This window comes from Crocuta crocuta, unplaced genomic scaffold (assembly GCF_008692635.1).
Source record: "Crocuta crocuta isolate KB4526 unplaced genomic scaffold, BGI_CrCroc_1.0 scaffold101, whole genome shotgun sequence".
Classification (NCBI taxonomy): Eukaryota; Metazoa; Chordata; class Mammalia; order Carnivora; family Hyaenidae; genus Crocuta; species Crocuta crocuta.
Genome location: NW_027527956.1, coordinates 209,170 through 237,115, shown reverse-complemented (window position 1 = coordinate 237,115; position 27,946 = coordinate 209,170). Strand labels below are relative to the sequence as shown.

The window sequence follows — 27,946 nt, the reverse complement described above, 5'->3', positions numbered from 1 at the left end:
AAATGACCGTCTTTGCAGAAAAGTGCTCACTTAGGACTATTCTGAGCAACACGAATCTTAACAACATTAGGTGATCCTAATTGGTGGGTTTATACTGAATCTCACATCTAACTTATCTAAAAAAGGACGTCTTGTTGGAGAATCCGGGACATAACGGCCATCTGCGGCTTAGTGGGGATGCCTGGTAAGCAGAGTGAGCCCTTTAGAAAAGCCAAGGCTGTGTGAACTAGAGTTTGCTGCCCAGATCTCCCTTTAGGCCAAAGAGGATACGTTAAAAAAACAAAAACCCTATACCTGGGAATGCTATTGTGACATTTAAAAACATCAAAGTCCTAGAGAAATGGATAAAGCTTACAGTGAGGGACAGATCACCTGCAGAGGAACAGAATCAGAGCACCGCCCATCACAAGGAGAGTGGCTGCAAGTAAACAAGGAAGAGTATGGAGTTAGTTGTTAAGGAAAAGAATTGCAGATAGAAAATGACATACCCAAACAAATGTCCTTCTTTTTTTTTCAAATGTTTTCTTTATTTCTGAGAGAAAGAGGGAGAGAGAGAGCGCGCGCGAGCGAGCAGGAAGGGTCAGAGAGAGAGAGAGACACAGAATCTGAAACAGACTCTGTGTCCAGGCTCTGAGCTGTCAGTATAGAGCCTGACGCGGGGCTCAAACCCACGAACCGTGAGATCATGACCTGAGCCGAAGTCGGACGTTTAACTGACTGAGTCACCCAGGCGCCCCACAAATGTCCTTTTAAGTATGTGGTTATAAAAATACATTTCAACAATACCAGGCTTCAGAAATTTTTCTACTTGAAACATTTCTTAAAGGTGAGCCTGGGTGGCTCAGTAGGTTAGGCGTCCAATTTAGGCTCAGGTCATGATCTCATAGTGTTATGCCCAGATGACGATCTCTCCAAAATCCCAAGACCACCAAGGAGTCCGAGTCACGCATGCAAAGGCAAAGGGCTTTATTACGGGCTTAACCTCGGGCTCCCAGACCTCACCAATGCAATGAATCCATGCTGAGAGCCCCGAACAAGGGCAGAGTAGGGTTTTTATGGGGTTTGAGACGGGGGAGTTACAGAAGTTGTGACATGGGAACAGTGATCCAATCATAATTATTCAACATCACTGACAGCGGGTTTGACCATACACATTGTCTAGAGTATTCGTTACTTTTGGCGGGATCCAATTACAACATTTAGAGTACCTTTAAATTTAACCAATCACAGAGCGAGCCTAGGGTCTTACTTGGCGACTAACGGGTTAACTTTAACATTAGGTAACAGGGTCCTATCCATAGTTTCTATCTCCAGGCCTCTCCCTTAACAATGTGGAGGGTGGTCGCTGGCCTTTCCTGATTGGGTGCTGCAAGGGTGGTTTCTCCTGCCTTGGGCAATGTGTAACTGCCTGATAGTTTGGGGAAGCTGAAATTCAGGCCTTCTAGTTTAGAGGGGAAACTTAAAACCTGTCATGGAGTCAGTTTGGTTTAGACGTTTAGACTTGTGGCCTTACAATAGTCTGTGGGTTTAAGCCCCACGTCGGGCTCTGTGCTGACAGCTTGGATTGCCTGGAGCCTGCTTCAGATTCTGTGTCTCCCTCTCTCACTGCCCCTCCCCTGCTTGCATTCTGTCTTTCAAAAGTAAACATTAAAAAAATTTTTTAAAATAAAATATTATAAACATTCACAAAGGAAGTACTCAGATAAATTGTTTCAAGAGATATGGGAAGAATGATCACATGACAACATGAAGTATTGTGTGGTTTAAAACAGCAAATGCCAAAGAAATGCAAAAGAAGAAACATCCATAAACACTCAGTTCTCAATTCCAGAAAATTCAGTAGGTTGAGGAGAAAAAAGATAAAGTAATCACTCATACCTTTCACTCTTTGTCCTGCCCACTTGTGGAAAATAAGACGAAAAATGTCTAGAAAATAGCTAACTAAAGTGATCCGAGTATTTCTTTCAGGAAAAGTACTTAAATGATTGTGATCTTTGGTCTGAAAAAAGTATCTTGAAAGGTTGACATTTATAAAAGTCTGAAAGGAATATAAGGAGGGGATCATTTTCAGAATATTGAATTACGAGGTATTGCTTTAAATCTAACGTAGATTAAAAACTGTGACATTTGAGTCACCACACATAAAACCCTTGGCATTTATGGATTCCTGATTGTGGTTTAAAAATATATGTGATGGATTAAAATTTCGCCCTAAGCAAGGTGAAGACAGTAATCTCTTCCTGTTGTCATCCTGTGCCATTCAAAGCATACTGCATCATGCTGACTGCAAAATGTAGTTCGGACTCCAAAATAATGCATACATCGGTACGCTGTTGTTTTGGCAAATCTCTACCCCTCTGACGAAGCAATCTCTTCTAATAAACACACTTACAGACAGACACTTCTTCAGCTGTTTGTCTTCTCAGAGCTTGGTGTCTCCTGTCACCTGGGGCCTCTTAATGAGCCCTGAAACGTACTTCCCTGGGGGGCAGCTAGCTTTTCTTCTCTGTTCTTCCCCGAGGACAGACTTACTTTTGCTACTATGGCAACCACTGCAAACTGCCTTCCCAGACTTTTTCAGCTTCGTAGTCCTGCGGGTTTCTTTGCAACAATAATTCTAGAAGCTTTCGGGTCTTTCGAAATCTTGCCTCAAAGAACTTGTCTTTCTCCACAATAAATTTTTATTATAAATAGAGAGTGGACTGCACTAGTTCTCCATTTGCATGTGTACCTCTACTAGGAAATGAAGGCAGAACTTGGGTCAAATTAGTCAGTTACTCAGACCTAGATGTTTGATGCTCAAACACATGGTTCCAGCAGATGTCGCCATTCTTAATACCAGCCAAAATTCAAAGCTAAAAAAAAAAAAAAAAAGTCCTTCTAGGCTGATGGAAACAATCTTAGCTTTTACCAAAGGAAATATTACAAACAGGAGGGAGTAGACAGGTGCCATCGTGTGTAGATTCTATTTTTAATAAATGAACTCACAGAAGTAATTGGTTGAAAGACCTCTTAGGTAAGTTCTGATTTTACGCAAGTATTGATAGCTTATTTCCTAAATCTCAATTTACTTATCTATAAAGGGTTTTACCAATTCATAACAGTTGAAGCTGATACGAGTGTTATTAGTAACATTGCTTGACCTGTAGTATGCCCTCACACATACAAAATCGCTTTGCTTTGAGAGAACAAGGATTCATCGGACAAAGTCAAATTATGAAGAACTTAGCTCCTAGGAGGTCAGTAGTTTAAAGAAGATAGAGTCTCAACAAAATGATAGATCCTTAATATTTTGTTAGAAAAAAAAAACCATGACAACCCCATTGAAATCTATATTTTCAGTGTCTCTTTCAAAGATCGTCTCAAAGTTTCGTACATTATGAATGGAACCTCAGCTTTCCTCTCTCTTGGCTAGGATCACAGTATCTTCTATTCCCTGTCTCCATTCACCACAGGTAATTCTCAAAGCGACTTAACCAGATCTGTAATTTTGATGTATTAAGGAACCAGTGTGTGTTATATACTCCTCCCCTCTCCTTTATTTAATTCCCATGTGTTTTTTAGCAAACACCACTTAAGGTTAATTCTGAGTCTGTGCTCTTAGCTTCCAGGACCAAGAGAGAATATGTGTGAGGTAGCTCACTAGGTCTTCTTTCCCAACCCATTTCATCCCCTCCCCTTGGCTATCTGGCGAGGACCTGGATGGCTTTGGCACCATTTCTGAGCTGTTTTAGTTTTAGAAAGACTTGTGAATTCACATGAGGATGGTAAAATGAGCCTGTTTAGTCTCTTTATAATGGCTTCCCCAGTTTTTATATCTCCATGAAGTTCTCCTTATCAACTGAATGTCTTCCTTTTGTCCCTAGGCTGGGTCACTCTGTGTGAGGTTCTCAATAGAAGGATCAGGAAGCAGCCCCCACCTCTGACTTGTTCCATTGATGTTAACCTGTTATGGGCCCTGGTCTGTAAATTCGTAATTGGCATGGCAGAGATGACTCAAGATTACAGTCCTTTACCAATGGTTCTCGCAGCCATGCTATGCTGAAACATATAGGAGAAAACTCGAAAACTTCAACCCTGAATAGATGTTATCTGTGGGTAGGTGAGAGTTACAACAGATGGAAAACCAGGAGATACTCCTATGAAAAACCCTCAAAAAAATGCCAAACACCCATTTAAAGGAATCTGGCTTCAAGGTTTGATTACTATTTCCTGGGCTCTCATGGGGTCCACTCCAGAAAGACTTAAAATACAGTATATTCACACAGAAGCCTTGTAGTCCAATAAACTATCTGGCCCACATAAACGAGATTCAAGATTCCTCCCCTGAAGCAGTATATTTTATCGAAATTAACCCTTCTACTCTCTGAATTTTAATGTTTGAGTAACTGAATATATATCAAAATGGAGAAAGTTTCTCAGAGCATTAGAACACTAAAGTCAGAGGACTGATGAGTGCCTGGGTGGCTCAGTCAGTTAAGCATCTGACTTTGGCTCTCAGGTCATGATCTCATAATTTGTGAGTTCAAGCCCCAAGCTGGGCTCTGCACTGATTAGCTTGGAGCCTGGAGCCTGCTTCGGATTCTGTGTCTCCCTCTCTCTCTCTACCCCTCCCCCACTTGCGTGCTCTCTCCCTCTCTCTTTCTGTCCCTCAAAAGTAAATAACATTGAAATAAGTAAAGTCAGAGGATTGAGAAACTTTTTCCTATTTGAAAGAAACAGAGCAAGAAATATTTAATGGATACTAAAATTTAAATCTGGAAAACCATAAACTCTTCTCCTTGGATATGAGATATAATCACAGATTTATCTTTTTAAAAAACTGTTTCCTCCAAAAAGAGCATAGACTACACTGATTCATATAATTTTCTGAACTTCTAGTGATGTGGAAATGGTGTTCAGAGATTTCAGAGTCTTAAGAACAATGGGCTGTTTGAAGAGCTTCCCTCCAAATGAATTTAACAATTGATGTATACCTGAATTGACATTATTATGTAGCAGATTACATAACACATATGTATTTCCCTATACAATTGACCCTTGAACAACACAGGGGTTGGAGCACCAATCCCCATGTAGTCAAAAATCTGCATGTACCTTACCCATATATAAACAGTTAGTTAACACATTTTGTGTGTTGTAGTCTACAATAATGTAAGCTAGAAAAAAGAAAATGTTAAGCAAATCATAAGGAAAATACATTTATTGTACTTTACTATAAATTTACTCAAAAAGGAATCCAAATCCATGTATAAGTGGACCTATGCGGTTCAACCCCATGCTTTCAAGGGTCAGGTGTACATATATAATATATATGTAATTATTATTATGATAATTTCTCCCTCTGCCCACTGACATGCCTAGAGTCAATGGAATCTCAGGTGGGACCAAACTAATATATAAATAGGAAACCCAGATTATATTTATAAAATCAATTTTCTGTGAAAAGGAAACAGAGGTTTTTGGAAGAATGAGTGATTCCATATCTGAGGAAGGAAGGTATAAGACAGTATAGAACTCCCATCTGTGGCCCACCTGGGATCGCTTAATCTTAAAAAAAAAAAAAAAAAGACAGTATAGAACTTCCTTATCAGAAGACAAGATTTCATCCCAAGTTTAGTGAAATCAAATAAAAAAGACACAGGAACCAAATTATAGAGGTTTGATTGTGACAATTTGAGCATCAAAAATGAAATAATGATTGTGGTTAATTAAAAAACATTAAATCTATTCAAGTCCTGAGTCTATTACACACAAAGATAAATATTAATTTAAACACAACAAAGAAGGTTAAGAGATCAGAATATATTCAGCATATTCCTACTGGATTTTATTTGTCAGTTTTTTTGGTATTGTTGACAAATTTACATGTTGATGAATGACACAGGTTCTAGTAAGCATTAAATACATCATTTAGAAGACCTTTTCTGTCTCAGGAATGGCCTCATATGTATAACATCAAGTCAGATGAAGACCTATGACATCCATAATCAATCTGCCATTATTAAAATCAGTAAGATTTGCATGTTTTAAGAATAGGAATGAGCAGAAGATTGCATTAATGTTTTAGAGTCTTTAAAATTCAGGGGATGGAGCTCCTGGGTGTCTCAGTTGGTTAAGCGTCCGACTTTGGCTCAGGTCATGATCTCATGGTTTGTGGGTTTGAGCCCCGCATCCGGCTCTGTGCTGATGGCTAGCTCAGAGCCTGGAGCCTGCTTCAGATTCTGTATCTCCCTCTCTCTCTGACCTTCCCCTGCTCACGCTGTCTCTCTCTCTTTCTCAGAAATAAATAAAAAACATTAAATTTTTTTTTAATTCAGGGGAAAAGATATTTACAGATAAAATGTTCTAATCAACTACATATCCTAGGTAGGGCTGCAGACTTCCATGAGACAGAATTATCGCTTGAGTAACTCTTGTGCTGAAAATTATTTTAAAAATTGGCATAATAGTTAAAAAGAAGATTTGAAGTGTTTCTTCAGGGTCATATACAAGAATCTAAAGTATTCCCTTGGGCTAACTCTCTAGAAGCAAATAACCTAATTAACTGGAATATTAACTGACTTCCATAATTAGGTTAGCACCTTTTAGCCCTAGGGAGACTAGGATGAAAATATAGATACTTTCTATGGAGAAGAAAACAGAGCATTAATATTTTTTTATATTTCTATGTTTGTAATGGGTAAGAGAATCTGAGCTATTACAATGGTAGCTTAGAATCTAATCTGAAATATGTAAATCAAGAAATTTATTTAGGTGAAAGCTTGCATTCATATTTAGTATTAAAACATCCTAAAAATAGATGGACGGTATTCATAAACATAAATCTTACTCAGATCAGCAGTGTGTGGCAATTCCCGATGTTCCACAACCACATACAAAATGAGTCAAATCATATATCAAGAAGTTCTGATTTTGAATTTAACACATTTTAAATGAAATAGAGCATCTTTGCATACTGGTTGATATTTGTGTTTCCTCTTCTATAAAATGTCTGTTCATTATGTTTTATTCATTGTTTTTTTTTTACTTGATACACTCTGTTCATTATTATGTTCTCTGCTTTATATTTTTTCTGTTTTTATTTTTAAATTAATCCTCTCAGTTGTGTATCTTGCACAGAACAGTTAAAGCTCTATTGTCTTTATGCTTCACATTGTCTATAGTATCTTCAATAAATATATCAATCCTTTCCTTTTGACTAGCAATTTCTGTGTTAAGAAATTCTTTTCTACACTAAAGTATCAAAGATATTTCTATATATTTATTTCTAAACATTTTAATATTTTGCTTATTCATCTGTCTTCTTTCTTGCTGGGATTGATTTCTGTCCGTGGTGTAAGATTTGGATCCAAATCAATTGCTTAGTTTTCATGGATATTACATTTTAACAGTGTGATAGGTTGTCTTCTCCCGTGTGATCTCTGTCATGTGTCAAGCTTTCATTTCCACATGAATCTACTTCAGAGCTACATATTTGACACCATTGGTCAATATGTCTATCCCTGAGCCAATACCATTTCATCCCCAATATTATGGCTTTAAGTCTTGATGTCTAGCAGAATAGGTTTCTCGTCTTCCTCTTTTTCTGTATGAATGTTTGGAAATACATGGACATTTGCTTTTCTATATGAATTTTTATCAGCATGTCAAACTTAAGATTTTCAATGACATGTTATTGAGTCTATAAGTAATCTAGGAACCAAGAGGTATCTCTATGTGATACTGAGTTTTCTATCTGTGAAGTGTTTTCTCTCTCCATTTATTGGGGTCTTTTTTAGTTGAATTAAGTAATGTTTACAATTCATGTCTGTCACATACCCTTTGTTTATTAGAAGGCAACATTTTTTATTAATATTAATGATGTGCTTTTAAAGTCTGTTTTCTCTTTATTGCTCTTTTAAAGAACTTCAATTATAATTTGTATAATGATTTTTTTTTTTTAATTTTTAATGTTTTTTATTTGTTTCTAGGAGAGAGAGAGACAGCGTGAGCAGGGGAGGGTCAGAGAGAGAGGGAGACACAGAATCTGAAACAGGCTCCAGGCTCTGAGCTGGCAGTCAGCACAGAGCCCGACGCGGGGCTCGAACCCACGAATCGTGAGATCATGACCTAAGCGAAAGTTGGACGCTTAACCAACTAAGCCACCCAGGCGCCCCTAATTTGTATAATGATTTTATACCTACCCACTTCAGTAAACCTTTACTAGTACTAATAATTAACATGAGTTTTTTTTTTAAATTATTATTGTATATTTTATTTGCAAGTAGAGACACTTTGGGGTATCTACCTATCTCTGCTGAGACCCCAAAAGGAGTCAGGATTTCTTGGCAAATATTTTGCATCATAGTCCTACCCTGCTCCTGGCCACAGTTAACGGAACAGGGAACCCAAAGTGGACCAAATATTTTCACTTAGAAAATAAGAACTTGGAGTGAGAGTTCTCTTTTTATCTGGGCTACTCGCTGAAATGCAAGAGGCACAGACTTGGGAGGTACAGAGCAGCCACCTTCCATAGATCTTATAGATAGAGAAGAGGAGATAACTACTCCGCAGGGAATGATGAATGCAGCAGAATGGAGCAGAGGAGAGACCAAGAGAGGCCCTCCTGATTCTGGAAGCTCCAAGCCCTGCAGAGGCCAGGCTGCCTTTAGATTCCACATGATAGCCCAGTATCTGTGAAACCGACTTCCCTGTTCGTTCAAGCTCGCTTGAGTTAGTTTCTGTAACTTGCAGTTTGGAACACTGACTAATGCTGTGTTTTACTGAGATATGAAGCCATGTTGAAACTACAAAAAGTTCACGTTTTTCTTTTTTTTTTTTTAATTTTATTCCTTTATTTTTTTTTATTTAGTGATTCATCACTTACATATAATACCCATTGCTCATTATAAAAATTGCCTTCCTTGATACTCATCACCCATTTAGCCCATCTCCCACTCACATCCCTCCATCGACTCTCATTTTGCTCTCTGTCAGTAAGAGTCTCTTATGGCTTGTCCCTCACCTCCCTGTCTCTCTATCTCTGTTTTTTCCTCTTCCCATATGTTCATCTGTTTATTTCTTAAATTCTACATATAAGCGAAATCATACGGTATTTGTCTTTCTCTGATTGACTTATTTTGCTTAGCATAACACACCCTAGCTCCCTTCACCTCATTGCTAAATGGCAAGATTTCATTCTTTTTGATGACTAAGTGATATTCCAGTGTGTGTGTGTGTGTGTGTGTGCGCGCGCGTGCGCGTGCATGTGTGTGTATCCCCCATATGTCCTTTATCTATTCATCAGTTGATGGACATTTGGCTCTTTCCATAGTTTGGCTATTGTTGATAATGTTGCTATAAACATTGGGGTGCACATATCTCTTCAAATCTGTATTTATGTATTGTATCCTTTGGATAAATACCAAGCAGTGCAATTGATGGATTGTAGGGTAGTCTTCTGTCTCTCTCTCTCTTTTTGTTTTTAAATAAGTTTACTTACTTTGAGAGAGAGACAGAGAGAGAGAGAGAGAGAGAGAGACCTGTGTAGTGTCAGTGTAGAGTCTGACACAGGGTTTGATGTTACAAACCAAGAAATTATGACCTGAGCCAAAATCAAGAGTCAGAAGCTTAACAGCTTAACTGACTGAGCTACCAGGTGCCCTTAAGGAGGGTAGTTCTATTTTAAACATTTTGAGGAACCTCCCTACTGTTCTTCAGAGTGGCTACACCAGTTTGCATTCACACCAGCAGTGTAAGAGGGTTCCCCTTTCTCCTCATCCTCACCAATATCTGTTGTTTCCTGTGTTGTTAATTTTAGCCACTCTGACAGGTATGAGGTGGTATCTCATTGTGGTTTTGATTTGTATTTCCCTGATGATGAATGATATTGAACATCTTTTCATGTGGCTGTTAGTCATCTGGATGTCTTTGTAAAATGTCTATTCATGTCTTACGCCCATTCTTAACTGGATTATTTGGCTTTTGGGTGTTGAGTTTGAGAATTCTTTATAAACTTTGGATACTAACCTTTCATGAGATATTATTTGCAAATATCATTTCCCATTCCATAGATTGCCTTTTAGTTTTATCAATTGTTTACTTCACTGTGCAGTTTTTTGTTTGTTTTTGTTTTTTGTTTTTTGTTTCTTTATCTTGATGAAGTCCCTATAGTTTGATTTTGCTTTTTTTTCCCTTGCCTGTAGTGACATGTCTAGCAAGAAGTTGCTCCAGTGGAGGTCAAAGAGTTGTCACCTGTGTTCTCCTCTAGGATTTTGATGGTTTCCTGTCTCATATTTTAGTCTTCCATAAAGTCTTTCATTCACTTTGAATTTAGTTTTGTGTATGGTGTAAAAAAGTGGTCTAGTTTCATTCTTCTGCAAGCTGCTTTCCAGTTTTCCCAACACCATTTGTTGAAGAGATGGTCCTTTTTCCACTGGACATTATTTCCTGATTTGTTGATATTAGTTGCCATATAGTTGTGGGTCCATTTCTGGGTTCTTTATTCTATTCCATTGATCCATGGGTCTGTGTTTGTGCCAGCATCATAATGTCTTGATGATTACAGCTTTGCAATACAGTTTGAAATCTGGAATTGTGATGGCTCCAGCTTTGCTTATCTTTTTCAAGATTGCTTTGGCTGTTTGGAGTCTTTTGTGGTTCCATACAAATTGTAGGATTGTTTGTTCTACATCTGTGAAAAATGCTGGATTTTGAGAGGGGTTGCATTAATGCGTACATTCCTTTAGGTAGTATAGACATTTTAACAATGTTTGCTTTTCTAATCCATGAGCATAGAATGTTTTTCCATTTCTTTCTGTCCTCTTCAATTTCTTTCATAAGAGACCTATAGTTTTCAGAGTATAGATCATTTACTTCTTTGGATAGGTTTATTCCTAGGTATCTTGTTGTTTCTGGTGCAATTGTGAATGAGGATCAATTTCTTGATTTATTTTTCTGCTGTTTCATTGTTGAGTATAGAAATGCAACAGATTTCTATACGTTGTTTATATCTTGCAATTTTGCTGAATTCATATATTCTGACTAGCAACTTTTTGGTGGAGTATTTCAGGTTTTCTACATAAAGTATCATTTTATCTGCAAATAGTGAAAGTTTGACTTCTACCCTGACAATTTGGATGACTTTTATTTCTTTTTGTTTTCTGATTGCTGAGACTAAGACTTCCAGCACTATGTTAAATATTAATGGCAAGTGTGGACATTTCTGTCTTGTTTCTGAGTGTAGAGAAAAAGCTCTCATTTTTTTTTTTCCTATTGAGGATAATATTAGCTGTGGTTCTTTTGTATGGCCTTTATGATGTTGAGGTATGTTCCATCTATACCTACTGGTTGAGGTTTTATATCCAGAATTAATGCTATATTTTTGTCAAATGCTTTTTCTGCATCTATCAAGAGAATCATATAGTGCTTACTTTTTTTTATTAATGTGGTATAAAATGTTGATTAATTTGCAAATATTAAAACAAACCTGCATCCCAGGAATGAATCCACTTGATCATGATAATTCTTTTAATGTGTTGTTGGATTTGATTTGCTAGTATCTCGAGAATTTTTCAACCATGTTCATCAGAAATATTGGACTATAATTCTCCTTTTTAGTGGGGTCTTTGTCTAGTTTTGAAATCAAGGTAATGCTGACCTCACAGAATGAGTTTGGAAATTTTCCTTCCATTTCTATTTTTTGGAACAGCTTCAAAAGAATAGGTATTAACTCCCCTTTACATGTCTGGTAGTGGGGCGCCTGGGTGGCTCAGTCAGTTAAGAGTCCGACTTCGGCTCAGGTCATGATCTCATGGTTCATGGGTTCAAGCCCTGCATCAGGTTCTGTGCTGACAGCTCAGAGCCTGGAGCCTGCTTCAGATTCTTTGTCTCCCTCTCTCTCTGCCCATCCCCCACTCATGCTCTGTCTCTCTCTGTCTCAAAAATAAATAAAACAAATGAAAAACAAAACAAAATGTTTGGTAGAACTCCCCTTAGAAGCCATCTAACCCTGGAATTTCTTTTGTTGGGAGTTTTTTGATTACTGATTCAATTTCTCTGCTGATTATGAAACTGTTCAAATTTTGTGTTTCTTACTGTTTCAGTTTAGGTAGTTGGTGTGTTTCTAGGAATTTATCCATTTCTTCCAGATTGCCTGCTTTGTTGGCATATAATTTTTCATATTTAAAATTCATTCTTTTTGAAAAAATGTTTATTTATGTTTGAGAGAGAGAGAGAGAGTGAGAGAGAGAGAGAATGCATGGGGGAGGGGAAGAGAAAAAGCCCTAAGTAGGCTCTGCACCGCCATGCAGAATCCAACATGGGGCTCAAACTCACAAACCGTGAGATTATGATCTGAGCTGAAATCAAGAGTTGGATGCTTAACTGAGTGAGCCACCCAGGCACCCCTGTAATATTCTCTTACAACTGACTGTATTTCTGTGGTGTTAGTTGTGTTCTCTCCTCTTTCATTTGTGATTTTATTTACTTGAGTCCTTTCTCTTTCCTTTGTGATAAATCTCGCTAGGTGTTTGTTAATTTTAATTCTTTCAAAAATCAGCTCTTAGTTTTGTTAATCAGTTCTACTCATTTTTGTTGTTGTTGTTTCTATATTGTTTATTTCTGTTCTAATCTTTATTATTTTCCTTCTATTTTTTAGTAAAATTTTTAATTGTTATTTATTTTTGAGAGTGACAGAGCATGAGTGGGGGAAGGGCAGAGAGAGAAGGAGACACAGAATGTGAAGCAGGCTCCAGGCTCTGAGCTGCCAGCACAGAGCCCGATGTGAGGCTTGAACTGATGAACAGTGAGATCATGACCTAAGCAAAGTCAGATGCCCAACTGACTGAGCCACACAGGCGCCCCTATTATTTTCTTTCTTCTGATGGCTTCAGGCTTTATACGCTGTTCCTTTTCTAGCTCCTTTAGCTGTAAGGTTAGGTTGTGTATTTGAGACTTTTATTGCTTTGCCTGCATTGTAATATTTTTCCCTCTTAGCAGCACCTTTGCTGCATCCCTAAGGTTTTGGACTGTTGTGTTTTCATTTTCATTTGCTTCCATGTTATGTATATATGTATGTATGTATGTATGTATGTATTTTTAATTCCTCATTAACCCATTCATTCTTTATTAGGATGATCTGTAACCTCCATGGATTTGTTTTTTCCAATTTTTTTTTTCTTGTGGTTGACTTCAAGTTTCACAACACTGTGGTCAGAAAATATAATCTCAATCTTTCTGTACTTATTGAGGGCTTATTTGTGACCCAGTATGTGACGTATTCTTGAGAATATTCCATGGACACTCAAGAAAAATGTGTAATCTGCTGCTTTAGGAGAAATGTTCTGAATATATCTATTAAGTCTATCTGATCCAGTGTGTCTTTCAAAGCCATTGTCTCCCTGTTGATTTTCTGCTTAGATGATCTCTCCATTGCTGTAAGTGAGATGTTAAAGTTCTCTACTATTATAGTATTATTATTAGTGAGTTTCTTTATTTTTGTTATTAATTGATTTATACATTTGGGGACTACCAATTTAGGTACATAAATATTTACAATTGTTAGATCTTCTTGATGGACAGACCCCTTAATTATATTATAATGCCCTTCTTCATCTCTTGTTACCATATCTGGTTTAAAATCTAGTTTGTCTGACATAAGTATGGCTACTCTGGCTGTTTTTTTTTAAGTCCATTAGCATGATAGACAGTTCTCCATCCCGTCACTTTCAATATGCAGGTGGTATATTTAGATCTAAAATGAGTTTCTTGTAGGCAGTATATAGATATATAGATGGGTCTTGTTTTTAATCCATTCTGATACCCTATGTCTTTTGATTGAAACATTGAGTCCATTTACATTTGGAGTGATTACTGATAGATATGATTTTGTGCCTTTATGTTACCTCTAAAGTTGGTGTTTCTGATGATGTTATCTTTTCCTTTCTAGCATTTGTGGCTTTTGGTGGCTTTTCCCCCACTCAAAGAGTCCTCTTTATTATTTCTTGCAGGGCTGGTTTAGGGGTCACAAACTCCTTTAGCTTTTGTTTGTCTGAGAAACCCTTTATCTCTCCTTCTATTCTGAATAACAGCCCTGTTGGATAAAGTATCCTTGGCCACATATTTTTCCCATTCAGCACACTGAATATATCCTGCCACTCCTTTCTGTCCTACCTTGTTTCTGTGGACAGATCTGCTGAGAAACTGATCTATCTTTCCTTGGAGGTTGAGGACATTTTTCTCTTGCTGTTTTCAGGATTCTTTCCTTGTTTGTATATTTTGTGAATTTGACTATGATCTGTCTTGGTGATGATTGGCTTTTGTTGAATTTAGTGGAAGTCCTCCGTGTTTGCTGGATTTTGATACCTGTCTCCTTCCCCAGATAAGGGAAGTTTTCAGTTACAATTTGCTGAAACTTCTCTCTCTTTTTCTTCTGGGACTCCTTTGATATAAGTGTTACCATGTTTTAAGGAGTCACTGAGTCCTCTGCGTCTATGTTCGTGATCCAATATTTTCCTTTCTCTCTTTTTTTTCAGCTTCATTATTTTCCATAATTGTATCTTCTATATCAGTCATTTGTTCCTCTGCTTCATCCATCCTTTTTGTTATTGCATTTATTCAATTTTTCATCTCGGTTATGGCATTTATTTTGGCCTGACTAGTTTTTAGTTATCTTTGAAGTAAGGGATTCTCTCGTATCTTCTATGCTTTTCTCAAGTCCAATTGCTTATAATTGTTATTTTAAATTCTGGTTCAGACATCTCACTTATACCTGTATTGATTAAATCCCTAGCCATTACTTCTTCCTGTTCTTTCTTTTGGGGTGAATTCCTCCATCTTGTCATTTTGTCTAGGTTACTGTTTTTCTTGTGTGGTTTTTATGAAAGCTGGTTATATTCTTGCTCCTGAGTAATGCCTATATTAAGAAGCAGTCCAAAAGAAACATTAAAAGAAGAAGGAGAAGGAGAAGGAGATCCTATACTGTCCTGGGCCTGGTGCTTCAGGAGGTGTTTCAGAGTGTGTACTCTGCTCTTGTGTTTTGCCTGCTCCTTCCCTCAGGTCGGTCCTCTGCAGAGTTTATCCTCCTCTGCAGTGAGGGGTGTTTGGAGCTTGTCCACTGTGTGGCAAGTTTTAACTAGGTGTGTTTTCATCTGTTTGTTAAAAGAAGCTAGATCAAAAAAAAAAAAAAAAAAAAAGAAGCTGGTAGATCCCATTTCCCCTAGAGCTGAAGCTCTGTAGCATTCTATGATCAGTAAACTTGGTGCGTGCAAGGGTTTTGTGCTGGTTTTCTGAGGAAGGCTCTTGCTGCACTGAGTCTCAGATTCTTAGGTGGAGATGCACCTGCAGGGTGCCGTGGGGCAGGGCTTTGTGTAAGCAGTTCTGGCCTCCATTGGGTGGCAGGGTGTTGCTCCCTGAAGTAGGTCAGTACTGACAGGCTGGGGGGGATGGTATGACCCCAGTGTTTCCTCCTTGGACTGAGGATTTCACACCCATCACTCTTCAGGAAGCCCTCACAAAAGAGCAAACAATCACCCCTCTTGTGTCCCTGTCTTCTCTCAGATCCCTGCCTTTACCTTGTCTCTGTCTGAAGCACAGTGCCACCGTGTTTTAGCTCAGGCACACAGCTGGCTTTCAAACTTCCAAATTTTAGGGACCCATGTGGCACACCTGTGCTGATTCTCCAGGGGAGAGTCTAGCCACACCATGGTGGTGCTGGTTTGTCCCAGAAGAGTGACTGCACAACTGTGTAGAGGTTCAGAGTTTCCAGTAAAACACAACAAAAAGGAAGCTCCAAGGCTCCAGGCCCTCAGCTATGTTCCTATACTAGTGAACAGGGCAGCATGTTGGTGCTACCAGGTTTTTTTGACCCCAGAGAATCTTTGCCAGCACTCCCAAATAAAGTGCAAGAAAGGATACTGTCTTTCCCCGCTGATCTAGAGGATCCTCAGACCATGCTCTCCACTCCTGGGCCTCTGCCCTCCTTCCCCACCAAAGTACCACTGAACCCACCAGGTATGACCCAGACAATGGCATGGACTTCTAAAACTTCAGACTTCATGCTCCACTGCTTATAAATGTGTGCATAGTCAGTCCCTCACTTTTTCCCATTCAATGGTTTTGGGGAAGGTTTTTTTCTTTTTTTTGGGGGGGGAGCATTCTCTTGTGTTTTCACTTTTCCTCTCTGTCTTTCTCTCTTGCTGGTCTCTCCATGATCAGGGCTCCTCCCCTTCACAGCACCCATGAGAAAGGGCATCCTTTCTCCTTCAGATCAACTCTCCACAGGTCATACCTTCCATGAGGTGGCTGTTTTTCTACCTGTAGATGTGCAGTTTGTTCTCTCAGTTGTCATAATGATTTCTTGGGTGTTCATAATGATGTGATATTTATCTAGCTGTGTTCAAGGGACAAGACAAGCCTAGGGTCCCCTACTACTCTGCCATCTTAACTCCTCCCTGTAATTTTTCAATATAGTTTTATGTAGGATTAATGATAGTTTCCTTTTCTTTTCATTCTTATGCTATCCCTTTTTCTTCTTTATTTTACTACCCAAGTCAAGAATTTCAGTGCAATATTCAATAGGTGTGTTGATAATAAACTTCTGACTTGGTTCCTGAAATTAAAGGAAATTCTTCCATTTTTTTTTTACCCTTAATAATAAGTTTTGATATGTTATTGATCCTTATTTTGAATCCTAGTATTTCCCAACTCTTTGGGCATAGTAAAGTCCACAGAGGAAGACAAATCTTTTAGGGCACTTTGAGGTAAATGAATGAGGCGGCTCAAGGTAAGGAGACGAGAAAGCCTACTCCAGGCCCCAGCTGCTGCACCTAAGCCTGAGGGATGACACAGCACAGTGGCAATGTGCTGTTGGTACAACAGGTTTAAAGCTTTACTTTGATCTGAGGACCACAACCACAAGGACCAAATGTGCTCAATATTTTTGTTTCTGTTTTTCAGTCCTCAGGTAGTTTTGGCAGCAGTGGCTTCAGTTACTGAGGAGACAAAGCCAAATTAAGAATATGTATCATGCCTATATACCGCCTTCAAATCCTCTTGAAAGAACAGGGGAAGAGTCAGTATGATCTGATTTGCATGTTATGTGCTGACTCCTCTTCCCTAGAAATATTTCCCAGAATTAGCTGCAAATATTGCATTTCCTGTTACTGTTGCCTTTCCTGTTCTGTGTTGCAACACAATCTTAGTAATGAGTGCAGGTTCAGCATATCCCAGTGGGATATGTTGCCATTCAGCCTATCACAGCATGGTTTGAATTCCAGCATGTTCTTACACGGCCTCACGTTGCCACTTCAAGAGATAGAGCTGGAGCATCAGTTGGATTCCAGCCACATACAGAAACTAGCAGTTCTTTGGTGAATGTGAATAGGCTCTACTTTGATTGCACTCAGAATTGCCATAGTGATGTCCACAGAGTGGTACCTGACACAGTGGTGTCTTTATTGTCCAGTTACCGATGGCCCACTAGCCAGACCAATTTGCAAGCCCATAAATAAACAACAGTCCAAGTATAAGTATGCCCCCAATTGTAGGAATTGTATTTGTTCCCGATAGTTTCTTTACTGTAACTCAGCCCAGTGGGCTTCTCATTTGTTTTGTCTCTTTCTATGAAGAGTTTATTATCTGCATGGCACGGAGCAGCTGGCAGCTGGCTCCCATGGAGCCATGGCACTCCATTCTGGAACTGCCACCTATGAACCAGGTGAGTCCCCTAACATCCTTTGGAAATTGGTGGAAAGGTGACACACATCAATAACAGCAGCGGGTAAATCTTTAGATGCTTTTTTCATGAGGTCCTAGTGGAAAACAGCCTATGTGCTCATGAATATGTTGAGTCCTACTATGCCCCATGGCAGGATGTTTCTATAATACCATTTTCATTTTTATGATGGACATTTGTCTCCTTGTTGGGATTCTTTTTTGACATTACCCATCACATGAGAGGTAATTCAGGAATTGATACAATGTTATGTCCTTCAGTTAGTGGGGCTCTCTTAGTAAATGCCCAATAACTAGATAATTACTGTCTTTCAAGGAAATGTAACAGATAATTTTCTAGCCCCAAGTCCCAGAGATCACTGTTGACTATGATTATGGGTTTCTGCCAAAAACCTGAGTCTGCATCAAGGCAGATGGCTGACATTTCAAGTATCATTTCAGCATTAGTACCTATATTGGTCATCTCAGGACGTTATATCAAAATACCATAGACAGGGTGTTTTAAACAACATATATTAATTTCTCAAAGTTCTGGAGGCTTCAAAGTCTGAGATCAGGATGACAGCACAGTTGGGTTCTGATGAGAGCATCCTTCCTGGCTTGATGACACCTTATGTCTCCCTGTGTTCTTATATGGGGGAGAGGAGAGAGCTCTCAGCTCTCCTTTTCTTCTTATAAGGGCACTAATCCCATCATGGGGGGGGGGGGGGGGGGGCAGGTGAGGGAGGGCAAAGGGTGGTGCACAATTGAATTGTTAGCAGTAACAGAAGGAGCAAACAGGATATCTTGGGCTGCAGCTTCTCCAGTTCCAACAAGGCCTTCAGGCTTCCAATCAAATCTTACCTTCTCCCAGGCGATTTAAATGGATCAAGCCCAACAGTATCTTTAAATGGGGGATATGATTTCTCCAAAAGCCAAATAAGCTGACAAGGTATTAGGTCTCTTGTTTAATCTATGAGGCAAGGAGCAATGACATTTTATTCTTAGTGGTTGGCGGTGTGACACAAGACACTCTAGCCATGCAGTCCTCCTAAATTTTAGAGCCTATACAGTATCAGAGATTTTTTTCAGGGTTCATTAACCATCCTTGATCAGCCATGTGACTTACGATCACAATGAAGTTGCTATTAGGTTGGTCCTCAGTTTCAGAAATAATCATAATATCATCAGCATAGTGCATGAGAACACGTATGGCTGTATTATACTGGATCTGTCTCATAGATTGTGACAACGCACAGAGGAGTCCAAATATTCTTGAGGCAAACGTATATTGGAGACCATTCCACCCAAACGTGCATTGCTATTGACGCTCCCTAGCAACTAATATTGAAAAAAGTCATTAGCCAGATCAACTACAGAAAACTGGTCACCTTCAGCTTATTAAAATAATCTGTTCAGTATTTGAATAATTTGGAATATACCTGAAGTTATTAGGGTTACTTTTTATTGGAGTCCCCTCCAGGAGCCATTGGCTTTCCTCACTGGCAACATCAAGTGACTGCAGAGCGAGTGTATAGCTACTAACACACCTGCATCTAACTCGTCCTTAATTAAGGGAGTAATTTTTGTTGCCCTCAGCATATAATAGGATTTCAAATTAACTATTTGAATAGGCTTAGGTAGCTCTAACAGCTCCCATATTTCATACCCAATTAGTACTAGATTTAGGGTAGATCTACAAATTATTTGTTTTTCTCACTTTATTAGTAGAGAAAAGACTTTTTAGCCAATCATTATATCCATACCAATTACACATTCAGGCGAGGGAGATATCCCCACAGTATACTCTTTAAAATCATGTATTTCAACTTTTAATGAGATTTTAATTTTTATTCCTTTTACAGTAGCATCTCCCTGTTCCCCTAAATTAATTCTATCACCCCTGAGGGGCTCATTAGCAGGCCTAGACAGTGCTCCTCTAACCAGCTGACCTAAAAGAATTTCTTCCACACCTACAGGCCATTTCGCCCACACATTTGTCAAAGGCCTTGGCTCTGCCATAGGGATTGATTTAGGTGGAGACCCCATCCTTCTTGTAATGCTCTTCCTCTGTCACCACCTATAGTAGACAAAATTTTTAAGATTCCTCTCAAGAGTCACATACTATCCTTATTCACTCAAAAAATAATCCAAGCACTACTCTGAAAGGACTTTGCCAATGGAATGAAGGTTACTAAGGTGACTTTAGGGTAGGGAGACCATCCGGGGTTATCCAGGTGGACCCAAGGTAGCCACACAAACCCATAAAAACAGAAGAAAGAAGAAGGGTCAGAAGATTGCAGCAGAAGGGGAAGTTTGAAAGATATGAAGCCTGGGAAGGACATGATCCACCGATGTTGGCCACAGTCAAGGAAAGTTCTCTCCAGGAGCAGAGAAGAACTCCCAGCCATGAGCTAGCAAGGAAACAGGGGCCAGAGTCCTGCAGCCACAGGGAAGTGAATTATGCTAGAAACATGAGTGAGCTTGGAAGTGGGTTCTTTCCAAGAGCCTTCTGACACCTTGACTTTTGGCTTTGTGGGACCTGGAGCAAATAAAAAAGCTTAGCCTATTGGACTTCTAATGTGCAAAACTGTGAAATAAACTTCTGTTGTTTTAAGTTGTGGTAAATAGAAAAATGATATCTCACCTTAGTATTAAAAATTGGTATTTAGAAATTTGATGTTGTAGGCTCAGTAAAACTTTTCTGTATGTGGAATTCCTCTAAACTCAGATAAGTATATATGCTTTGGTATTTTTACATCTTGAGAAGCTTGAGGAGAGGCAGTTGTGCTTTACTGGCTTCTTTACAAGTCTATCCAGGTTTCAGTGTACACTCCACCAATTTCCCCACTATTTATTTAATTAATTTATTTATCTGAGAGAGAACACCAAACAGGGAGAGAGGAAGAGAGAGAGAGGAAGAGAGAGAGAAAGAGTGAGAATCTCAAGCAGTATCTACACCCAGTACAGAGCCCGACATAGGGCTCAATCTCATTACCGTGAGATCATGATCTGAGCCCAAATCCACAGTCAGATGCTTAAAAGACTGAGACACCCAGGTGGCCCAATTTCCTCTTTTTTAATGCTATTTTAGTTTAACCATCTAAAGACCTCCACATCATTCAGTCCTGAATTCTTGTCTTTTTCTTTTTTGGAAGGTGGGAGTGGAGGGTTTTTATTTATTTTCATTCATTAACTTTTAATTTTATTCTAGCATAATTAACATCCAGTGTTATATTAGTTTCAGGTGTACAACATAGTGATCCAACAATTCCCTACATTACTCAGTGCTTATAAAGATAACTGTACTCTTAATCGCCATCAACTACTTCCCCCATCCCCCCACCTCCCCTCTGGAAACCATGAGTTTGCTCTCTATTATTTAACAGCCTGAGTTTTTGTTTGTTTGTTTGTTTGTTTCCTGTGTTTGTTTCTTTTGTTTCTGAAATTCCACATATCAGTGAAATCATATGGTATTTGTCTTTCTCTGACTCATTTCACTTAGGGTTATATTCTCTGGATCTATCCATGTTGTTGAAAATGGCAAGATTTCATTCTTTTCATGAATGAGTGATATTCCATTCCACATCTTCCTTATCCATTTATCTCTTAATATACACTTAGGTTGCTTCCATAATTCAGCTATTATACATAATGCTGTAATAAACATAGGGGTTCATTTCTTTTTGAATTAGTGTTTTTGTGTTCTTTGGATAAATACCCTGTTGTGGAATTACTGGATCATATAGTGATTTGATTTTGAGAGTTCGGAAGAACCTCCATACTATTTTCCAGGGGCTGCACCAGTTTACATTCTCACTGACAGTGCACAGAAGTTACTTTTTGTTCACATTTTCACCAATGCTGGTTTCTTGCATATTTGGTTTTAGCTGTACTGAAAGGTGTGAGGTGATATCTCATGGTTTTGATTTCCATTTCCCTGATGATGAGTGACGTTGAGCATCTTTTCATGGATCCCTTGGCCATCTGGATGTCTTTGGAGAAATGCCGGTTTATGTCTTCTCCCCATTTTTAATTGGGTTATTTGTGGGTCTTTGATGCTGAGTTGTAGAAGTTCTTCATGTTTGTCCCTTTCTCATCTTGATCTCCTTTCCTTTGTAAAACTGCAAGCTTTATATTATCCTGAAGTCTCACAGAAGGGAGCTGGGATAGGGAATCTCAGAACTGCCTCTTACATCATCTGAGCTCTGAGAGCAATGTCACATGTGGTTTCCACTGGTAGCATTCCTTTTCCCATAATCTGAGTGAGGGGCATCCCATGCAGGGCTGATTTCACTGTCCTACAGCCTCTCCAGGACAGTCCACATCCACAGCATTATTGGGGCTTCAGGAGCCACTGACATTTATTTAAATGACGAGAGGGGCAGAGGAACTACCCTTCTCTAGTAGGAATATCCTTTGCCTTAATCCATTCTAATCAGCAAGGACTGCTCCTTAAATTATCCCTAGGAAGATAGCAGCTCAGGGAAGATCCAGGATGAGTGCAAAAATCCTCTCCACTCAACAGTATTCAAAACCAGAAACAATGCTCCTTAATCTAAAACTCTCAGGAACCAGTTTAACAAAGGTCATCAGGACCGTGCTTATGACCATCTACAAAAGGCCTCCATTTTGTTAGCAAATAATCCCTTCCTTTATAGCTTTCCTCCATCATCAACAGCACTAATTACCTTCTTAGTTGTAATGGGTCTCAAAGGCTTAGCTGACACGTCAGAAGTTACAGTGCCCATGTTCCTTTGGTTGGAGCTCCATTTGCAAGGAAGAGAGGACAGAGCTCAATGGAAGGAGATTGTGAACTCTCCCTCTAGCTCATGCTCATGCTGAAAGAAACCAAGTAGGAACTGATTCAGCCAACCTGCCATCAGTTTACACTTGTCTTTGAATTCTGCTAGCTCCTGTCATTCAGGTTCTGTCATTTCTGACATGGAAAGTCTTACTATCAGTCACTGATTTCAAAGCTTATGCTACTTTGAGCCAAGCCACGCTGGACAATCACCTCTGCGTAAATAGTTCCTTTCCATCCCCTTATCAGAGTCATCCTTTTACTTTCTAAATAATGCCTAGACCATATTTTTAACAAAGAATGAGTCAAAAGTCTGCTAAGCAATCCCACCTCTAATGCCAACTGCACTAAAATAGGATTTGATGCAGAAGACTATTAGGACCCCAAGGAATAATACTTTAAATCTATAACTCCTCAGAGGTAAAGGATACCATGTAACAACAACGCTGAAATAAGAATTTGTGTCACTGTCAAAGGCTGTCCCACAACAAAGGGGTCTGCCGAGACCTGGTACAAAAGTCCTACCTTCTGAAACAGCCATGGCTGTAAGCACTTTCTCTCTTGGATCACGAACCCCCTACACATGCATAAGGCATGTTGTAACAAGGGACCCTGGGAATCTCAGTGGGCTTTTTAATGTTTTGGTGGTTACATATGCATATTCCTGGTACAAAATAGGCCAACAGCAGAGCACTCTGCGAGGGGGAATCTCATGAAGACCAGATGCAAATCAATGATCTCAATCTTACCAAGAAACAAGGCTGACAGGCTGTTAAAAACTAGCATAAAACTCCGTAGGTCCATGGTTACAAACGCAACATTATTAATCAACGTTTCAGGTGTTGCAAATAGATGTTAGTGCCCAGCAGAAACTTTTATAGCAAAACAGCTCTGCCTAATTCCAGGACTGCTAGAAATTGACCTGAACAGAATACTATGTTGAGAAATTCCTCCTCTAGTCCTGGTTTACTATTATGATTGAAGGTTGATGTATATCAAATTCATATTATTTCATTGCATTTGTTTAAATGTTACATAAATTTCACCTTTTATCTTTAATTGTGGAATATTTACACTAATTTTCTACCCTAGTGTGAATCCACATTGGTTTTTCTGAACAAAGAAACCCAATTTAATCTTTTTTTTTGGTGCATTGCTAGATCCCATTTGATAACATTTTATTTGGAATTTTTTGCATTTTTGTTCATGAATGAATTGACCTGTATAATTCTTTTCTCACAAGCACCTCCTCTGGTTTTGAAATCAACTTTATACTCACTTTATTGAACAAATTGAGGAGTTTCCTATTTTTTTATTCTCTGGAAGAGTTTGTAACAGACTTTATTTTCATGAAAGCTGGATAGCACCTTTTCTTTATAAGACACTTTTAAACTTCTGATTCAATTTCTTTCATGGTTATCCTATTATCCTTCTAGGTCTTGAATTGATCTTGGTAAATTATATTTTTATAAGTTTTTGATTTTGTTTTTGTCATATTGTGTTAAAGTTGTTTATCCCCTTAACCTCTGCTGTCTATATCTATATCCCTTTTTAGGTCTTAATATTAATGTAATTATACTGAATGAACTATAATGGCAACATAATCAAAATAACTATTTCCTTCTATCATTCATTTAAATATTTCTCTGTGTAGGTATTCTTCCCCACTGCCTGGATTAAAATTCTAACAAGTTCATCTGGATACAAGATGTAATTAAGTTGAAAGCACAATTCAATTATTTGTATACTCAGTCCTTAGTATTAACAAAATTCTGAACTAGATTTACCATCAAAAATTTTTCCCTTTCCTGTCCCAGAGACTGTGTTAGGCTGGAAACTTGCAGTGGGACTGGAGCGGGGGGAGGGTCTTGATTCACCTTCTCACTTTTTTGCCTTTCCCAGCTAGCTAACTGGAGCCTGATGCTTCAAGAGTTGACATGTAGACAGGGGAAATGAGATGGGTGAAGTTCTCTTACCTGAACACCTGAAATTGGCTTCCCCTTCTCTGGGCCTGAAGGATGACTCAGTCTGCCTCTTGGAAGGTGTCTGGGGTAGGATTTCTGGATGCTTTTGATGTTTTGTCATGCTATTTCTGGACTCACTAAAACAAAAAATTTGTCCACTTTATTGCTTGTTTCAAAAAACACACTTGGGGGTGCACCAGTGTGGCTCACTTGGTTAAATGTCCAATTGTTGATTTTGACCCAGGTCATGATTTCATGGTTTATGGGATTGAGCCCCACATTGGGGCTGCTTGGGATTCTGTCTCCCTCTTCTCCTATCTCTCTGGCTCTTCCCTGCTCATGCACATGCTCTCTCTCAAAATAAATGAACTTAAAAAAAATAAAATAAAAACACATTGTTTGGGACTTCCTTTGAGTCTCTCTGTTTATCTTTTTTCCCCTCTTTCTAAATGAGTTAACATATATAAAGCATTTAGAACACTACCTGACTCAATATACAAGCCTTATAAGTGATAACTCTTATGACCCACTAGGAAGTGAACTGCACCAGAGTCCAGTTTATTCACTGTTATGTTCTCCATGCAGTTTCTGGAAAATAAAATGAACATCCCTGTGTATCTTTTGTGCTGTCCTTTTTCTGTTTTATCACCCACTTCTTAAGGAGAATATTTAGTTCACTGATTTTCATCTCTTTGATTCTAAAATAAAAAGGTATTTGCATTTATACATTTCTCTGAGATTCTGCTGCATCCTACACTTTTACCAGGCATATTTTGTTTACTTCTAAGTATATTTTAGGACCTATTTTTTTTACAAAGATATTCTTTATATGTGTTCTTAAATCTCCAGAGGTGGGAGATATTTTTATCTTTTATAGGTTTATACCCTTATTGTGTTGCGGTCAGAGAACATTGCTAACACAGATAACATTGATAACACCACTGATAACACCATGTTATTTCAATCTGTTAAAATTTACTTTATGATACGCTAGGTATATCATTTTCTTTTACCTCTTCAATGTATGATTCTGTATCCATTCCCTACTTGTTTAATGCAGATTTCTATAAATGTCCACTTTGTTTTTAAACTTTTGTTCTTAGGACCTTTGTACATTCTTAAAAATACATTGAGAACTCCGGAAAACCTTTATTTAGAATGTGGGTTATATCTAATAATATTTACCAAATAATAAATTAAATCTGAGACATTTAAAATATCATTAATATTTTTTTAATGTTTGAGTTATTTTTGAGAGAGAGAGAGAGAGACAGCGTGAGTACGGGAGGGTCAGAGAGAGGGAGTTATCAGAATCCGAACACAGGCTCCAGGCTCTGAGCTGGCTGTCAGCACAGAGCCCAACATGGGGCTTGAACCCACAAACCATGAGATCATGACCTGAGCCGAAGTCAGACGTTTAACCGAGTGAGCCACCCAGGCGGCCTAAAAATATCATTTAAAATCAGCAATAAAACCATTACACACCAACAGGAAATAACTATTTAAAAAAACCTGATTTTTATTTCTACATTTTTTTCACTTCATATATTTTACACAAAACAACCTAAAAAATGAATGGTATTTTCTGAATTTATTTTCCTTCCACACTAAATGAGATCTGCAGACCAGAGCAACAGAATCCAATGGGAAGTTGTGAGAAATACAAATCCAGATCTACTGGTTCAGCTTTCATAGGGAGTATTCAAAAACTGTGCTTTACCACATTCTCCACACAAATGGTTACAATTTGTGAAGCCCTGTTTAACACCATATAATGGTCACCTTTCCATTAAAAAAAGAAAAAGAAAAACGTATATAGCTTTATTTCCTCTTAAACTCTCATTGTTACAGTGCATATAAAGAAAAGTACATAAGCTGTAAGGGCAGAGCTCAATGCATTTTCACAAAGTGGGCACATCCATACACCCAGGACTCAGATCAAGAAAGATACCATTACCTGTACCTCAGCCTTCTAACGCTTTTAATTTCCCTTTTTAAGCTTAGGTACGGAAACTCATACAGCGAGTACCTTGCTTATGAAGCTGGAATGAACCTAGCATAACTCCCAGGGAAATTGGTCAAACGTTTGCACAGTTAGCCAAAATAGGCTGACTTTTTGAAAATGAGAGGAAGAGGGAGGGAGAGAATTCTCCAGCGGTGAAGAGATCCTGCCAGGCAGTGTGGAGTTTTACAAGCAGAACAGCAGCTCTGGAGTCTGAAACATTGTTTCAAAAGGGAACCACATTATTCAGAGCTATTAAGCAAATTACCTTTTCTGAGGCCCAGGGTATATAATCTGTATTTTTGAGAACCTGTAGGAGGATTAAATACTTCTGTATGTTAAACTCAGAATAAACTAGTCACTCAATTAAAAAGTCTGCAGGCCTGCACTGGATACCATGGTATATTAATAAAATGAATGACATCTAGGGCTTGCTCTCAATCAGATCACAATTTAATCTCCTAGTAATCAGGAAAGGAGCTTTATGAGATCTCTGCCTCTTGGAATCTTGACCTAAGGTGAACTGGCTGACATCATAATCCATTTCTATTCTCATAACACATGTTCAAAACTGATTTAATCTAAATGCTCTGGTATTTTATGTCCGATAAAAATTTCATCTGAATCAGAGGTAGGGATTGCTGTAGGAATATTTATAATATTTTTGTTGTGTAGGAAAACATAACAATAAATATAGTATTTTACTATCAAAAATAATCAGAAAACACGCAGAAATTATCAATTACACCGTAAGATCAAGTTGTTTCAGATTCCAAGAGAAACATTTTTTTTTTTAATGGGACTCCTTTAGTTGGCAAAAAACGCATTGGTGGAGCTTAGCACCAGAGTAGGTCTCTCATTCTGCAATGAGAACTGCAAATTCAAGTAAGATTCCAAATTCATTTTGGAAATAGACGGGGGCTCACACAGCAATCCACAGCCTCCCAGCTTTCGGCGCACTGCTGACACCCACCTCTTTTCACGAATTTGATCGCTCGCTGCCCACGAGCAGCAAGAGAAAGATCTGGCCGAATTAAACCTCAAGCTGCCTTAGCCTTTGCCTCACTTTCCCCTCTAAGTTTAGCGGGAGTGTAACTTCCCGGAAACGCCGCTCCGCCCCCACAGGAAAGCGCCCATACGCGCTTTCCATAGGTTCCCACGCTCCCGGAGGCAGCCGGGGGCGCACAGAATTTGAAGGCGCGACTGCGCAAGCGCCGCGGTTCCGCGCATGCGCAGCGGCTCCGCGCATGCTCAGAGGCGGAGGCCGGCAGGGTCCTGGGAGAGTAGGGGAGGCCCGCCTGCCCCGCCCCCGCCCTCCGCGCGGAGCTTCCCTTCCGCGCGGCGACTGCCAGCTTCCCTTTCCGGGAGCTCAAGCAGCGGCCGCCGGTGTCTCTTTCTTCTCCGCGGCTTTTGCAGCTTCCCCGTGGCGGGTATGGCAGCCAGGAGACGCGGGGCCGGCCTGCGGCTCTGCCCCACTGCTGA

General features: G+C 39.1%; 2 protein-coding genes across 4 annotated transcripts in view; one reads left to right on the top strand and one right to left on the bottom strand.

Annotated features, from left to right (window-relative positions):
- Positions 1–27,637, bottom strand: part of CCDC102B (coiled-coil domain containing 102B) — a 189,925-nt gene extending 162,288 nt beyond the window's left edge. For all 3 annotated transcript variants that reach the window (XM_077752719.1, XM_077752720.1, XM_077752718.1), the window contains exons 1-2: positions 27,438–27,637; positions 24,475–24,599 (exon numbers count right to left, since the gene is read on the bottom strand). The gene's annotated coding sequence lies outside the window, so the exon portion shown is untranslated. The remainder of the gene's footprint in view (positions 1–24,474; positions 24,600–27,437) is intronic.
- Positions 27,638–27,692: 55 nt separating this feature from the next.
- The window catches only part of TMX3 (thioredoxin related transmembrane protein 3), a 43,857-nt gene continuing 43,603 nt past the window's right edge, over positions 27,693–27,946 (top strand). The window contains exon 1 of the mRNA XM_077752673.1: positions 27,693–27,939. Within this exon, the coding sequence (XP_077608799.1) occupies positions 27,693–27,939 (247 nt within the window). The remainder of the gene's footprint in view (positions 27,940–27,946) is intronic.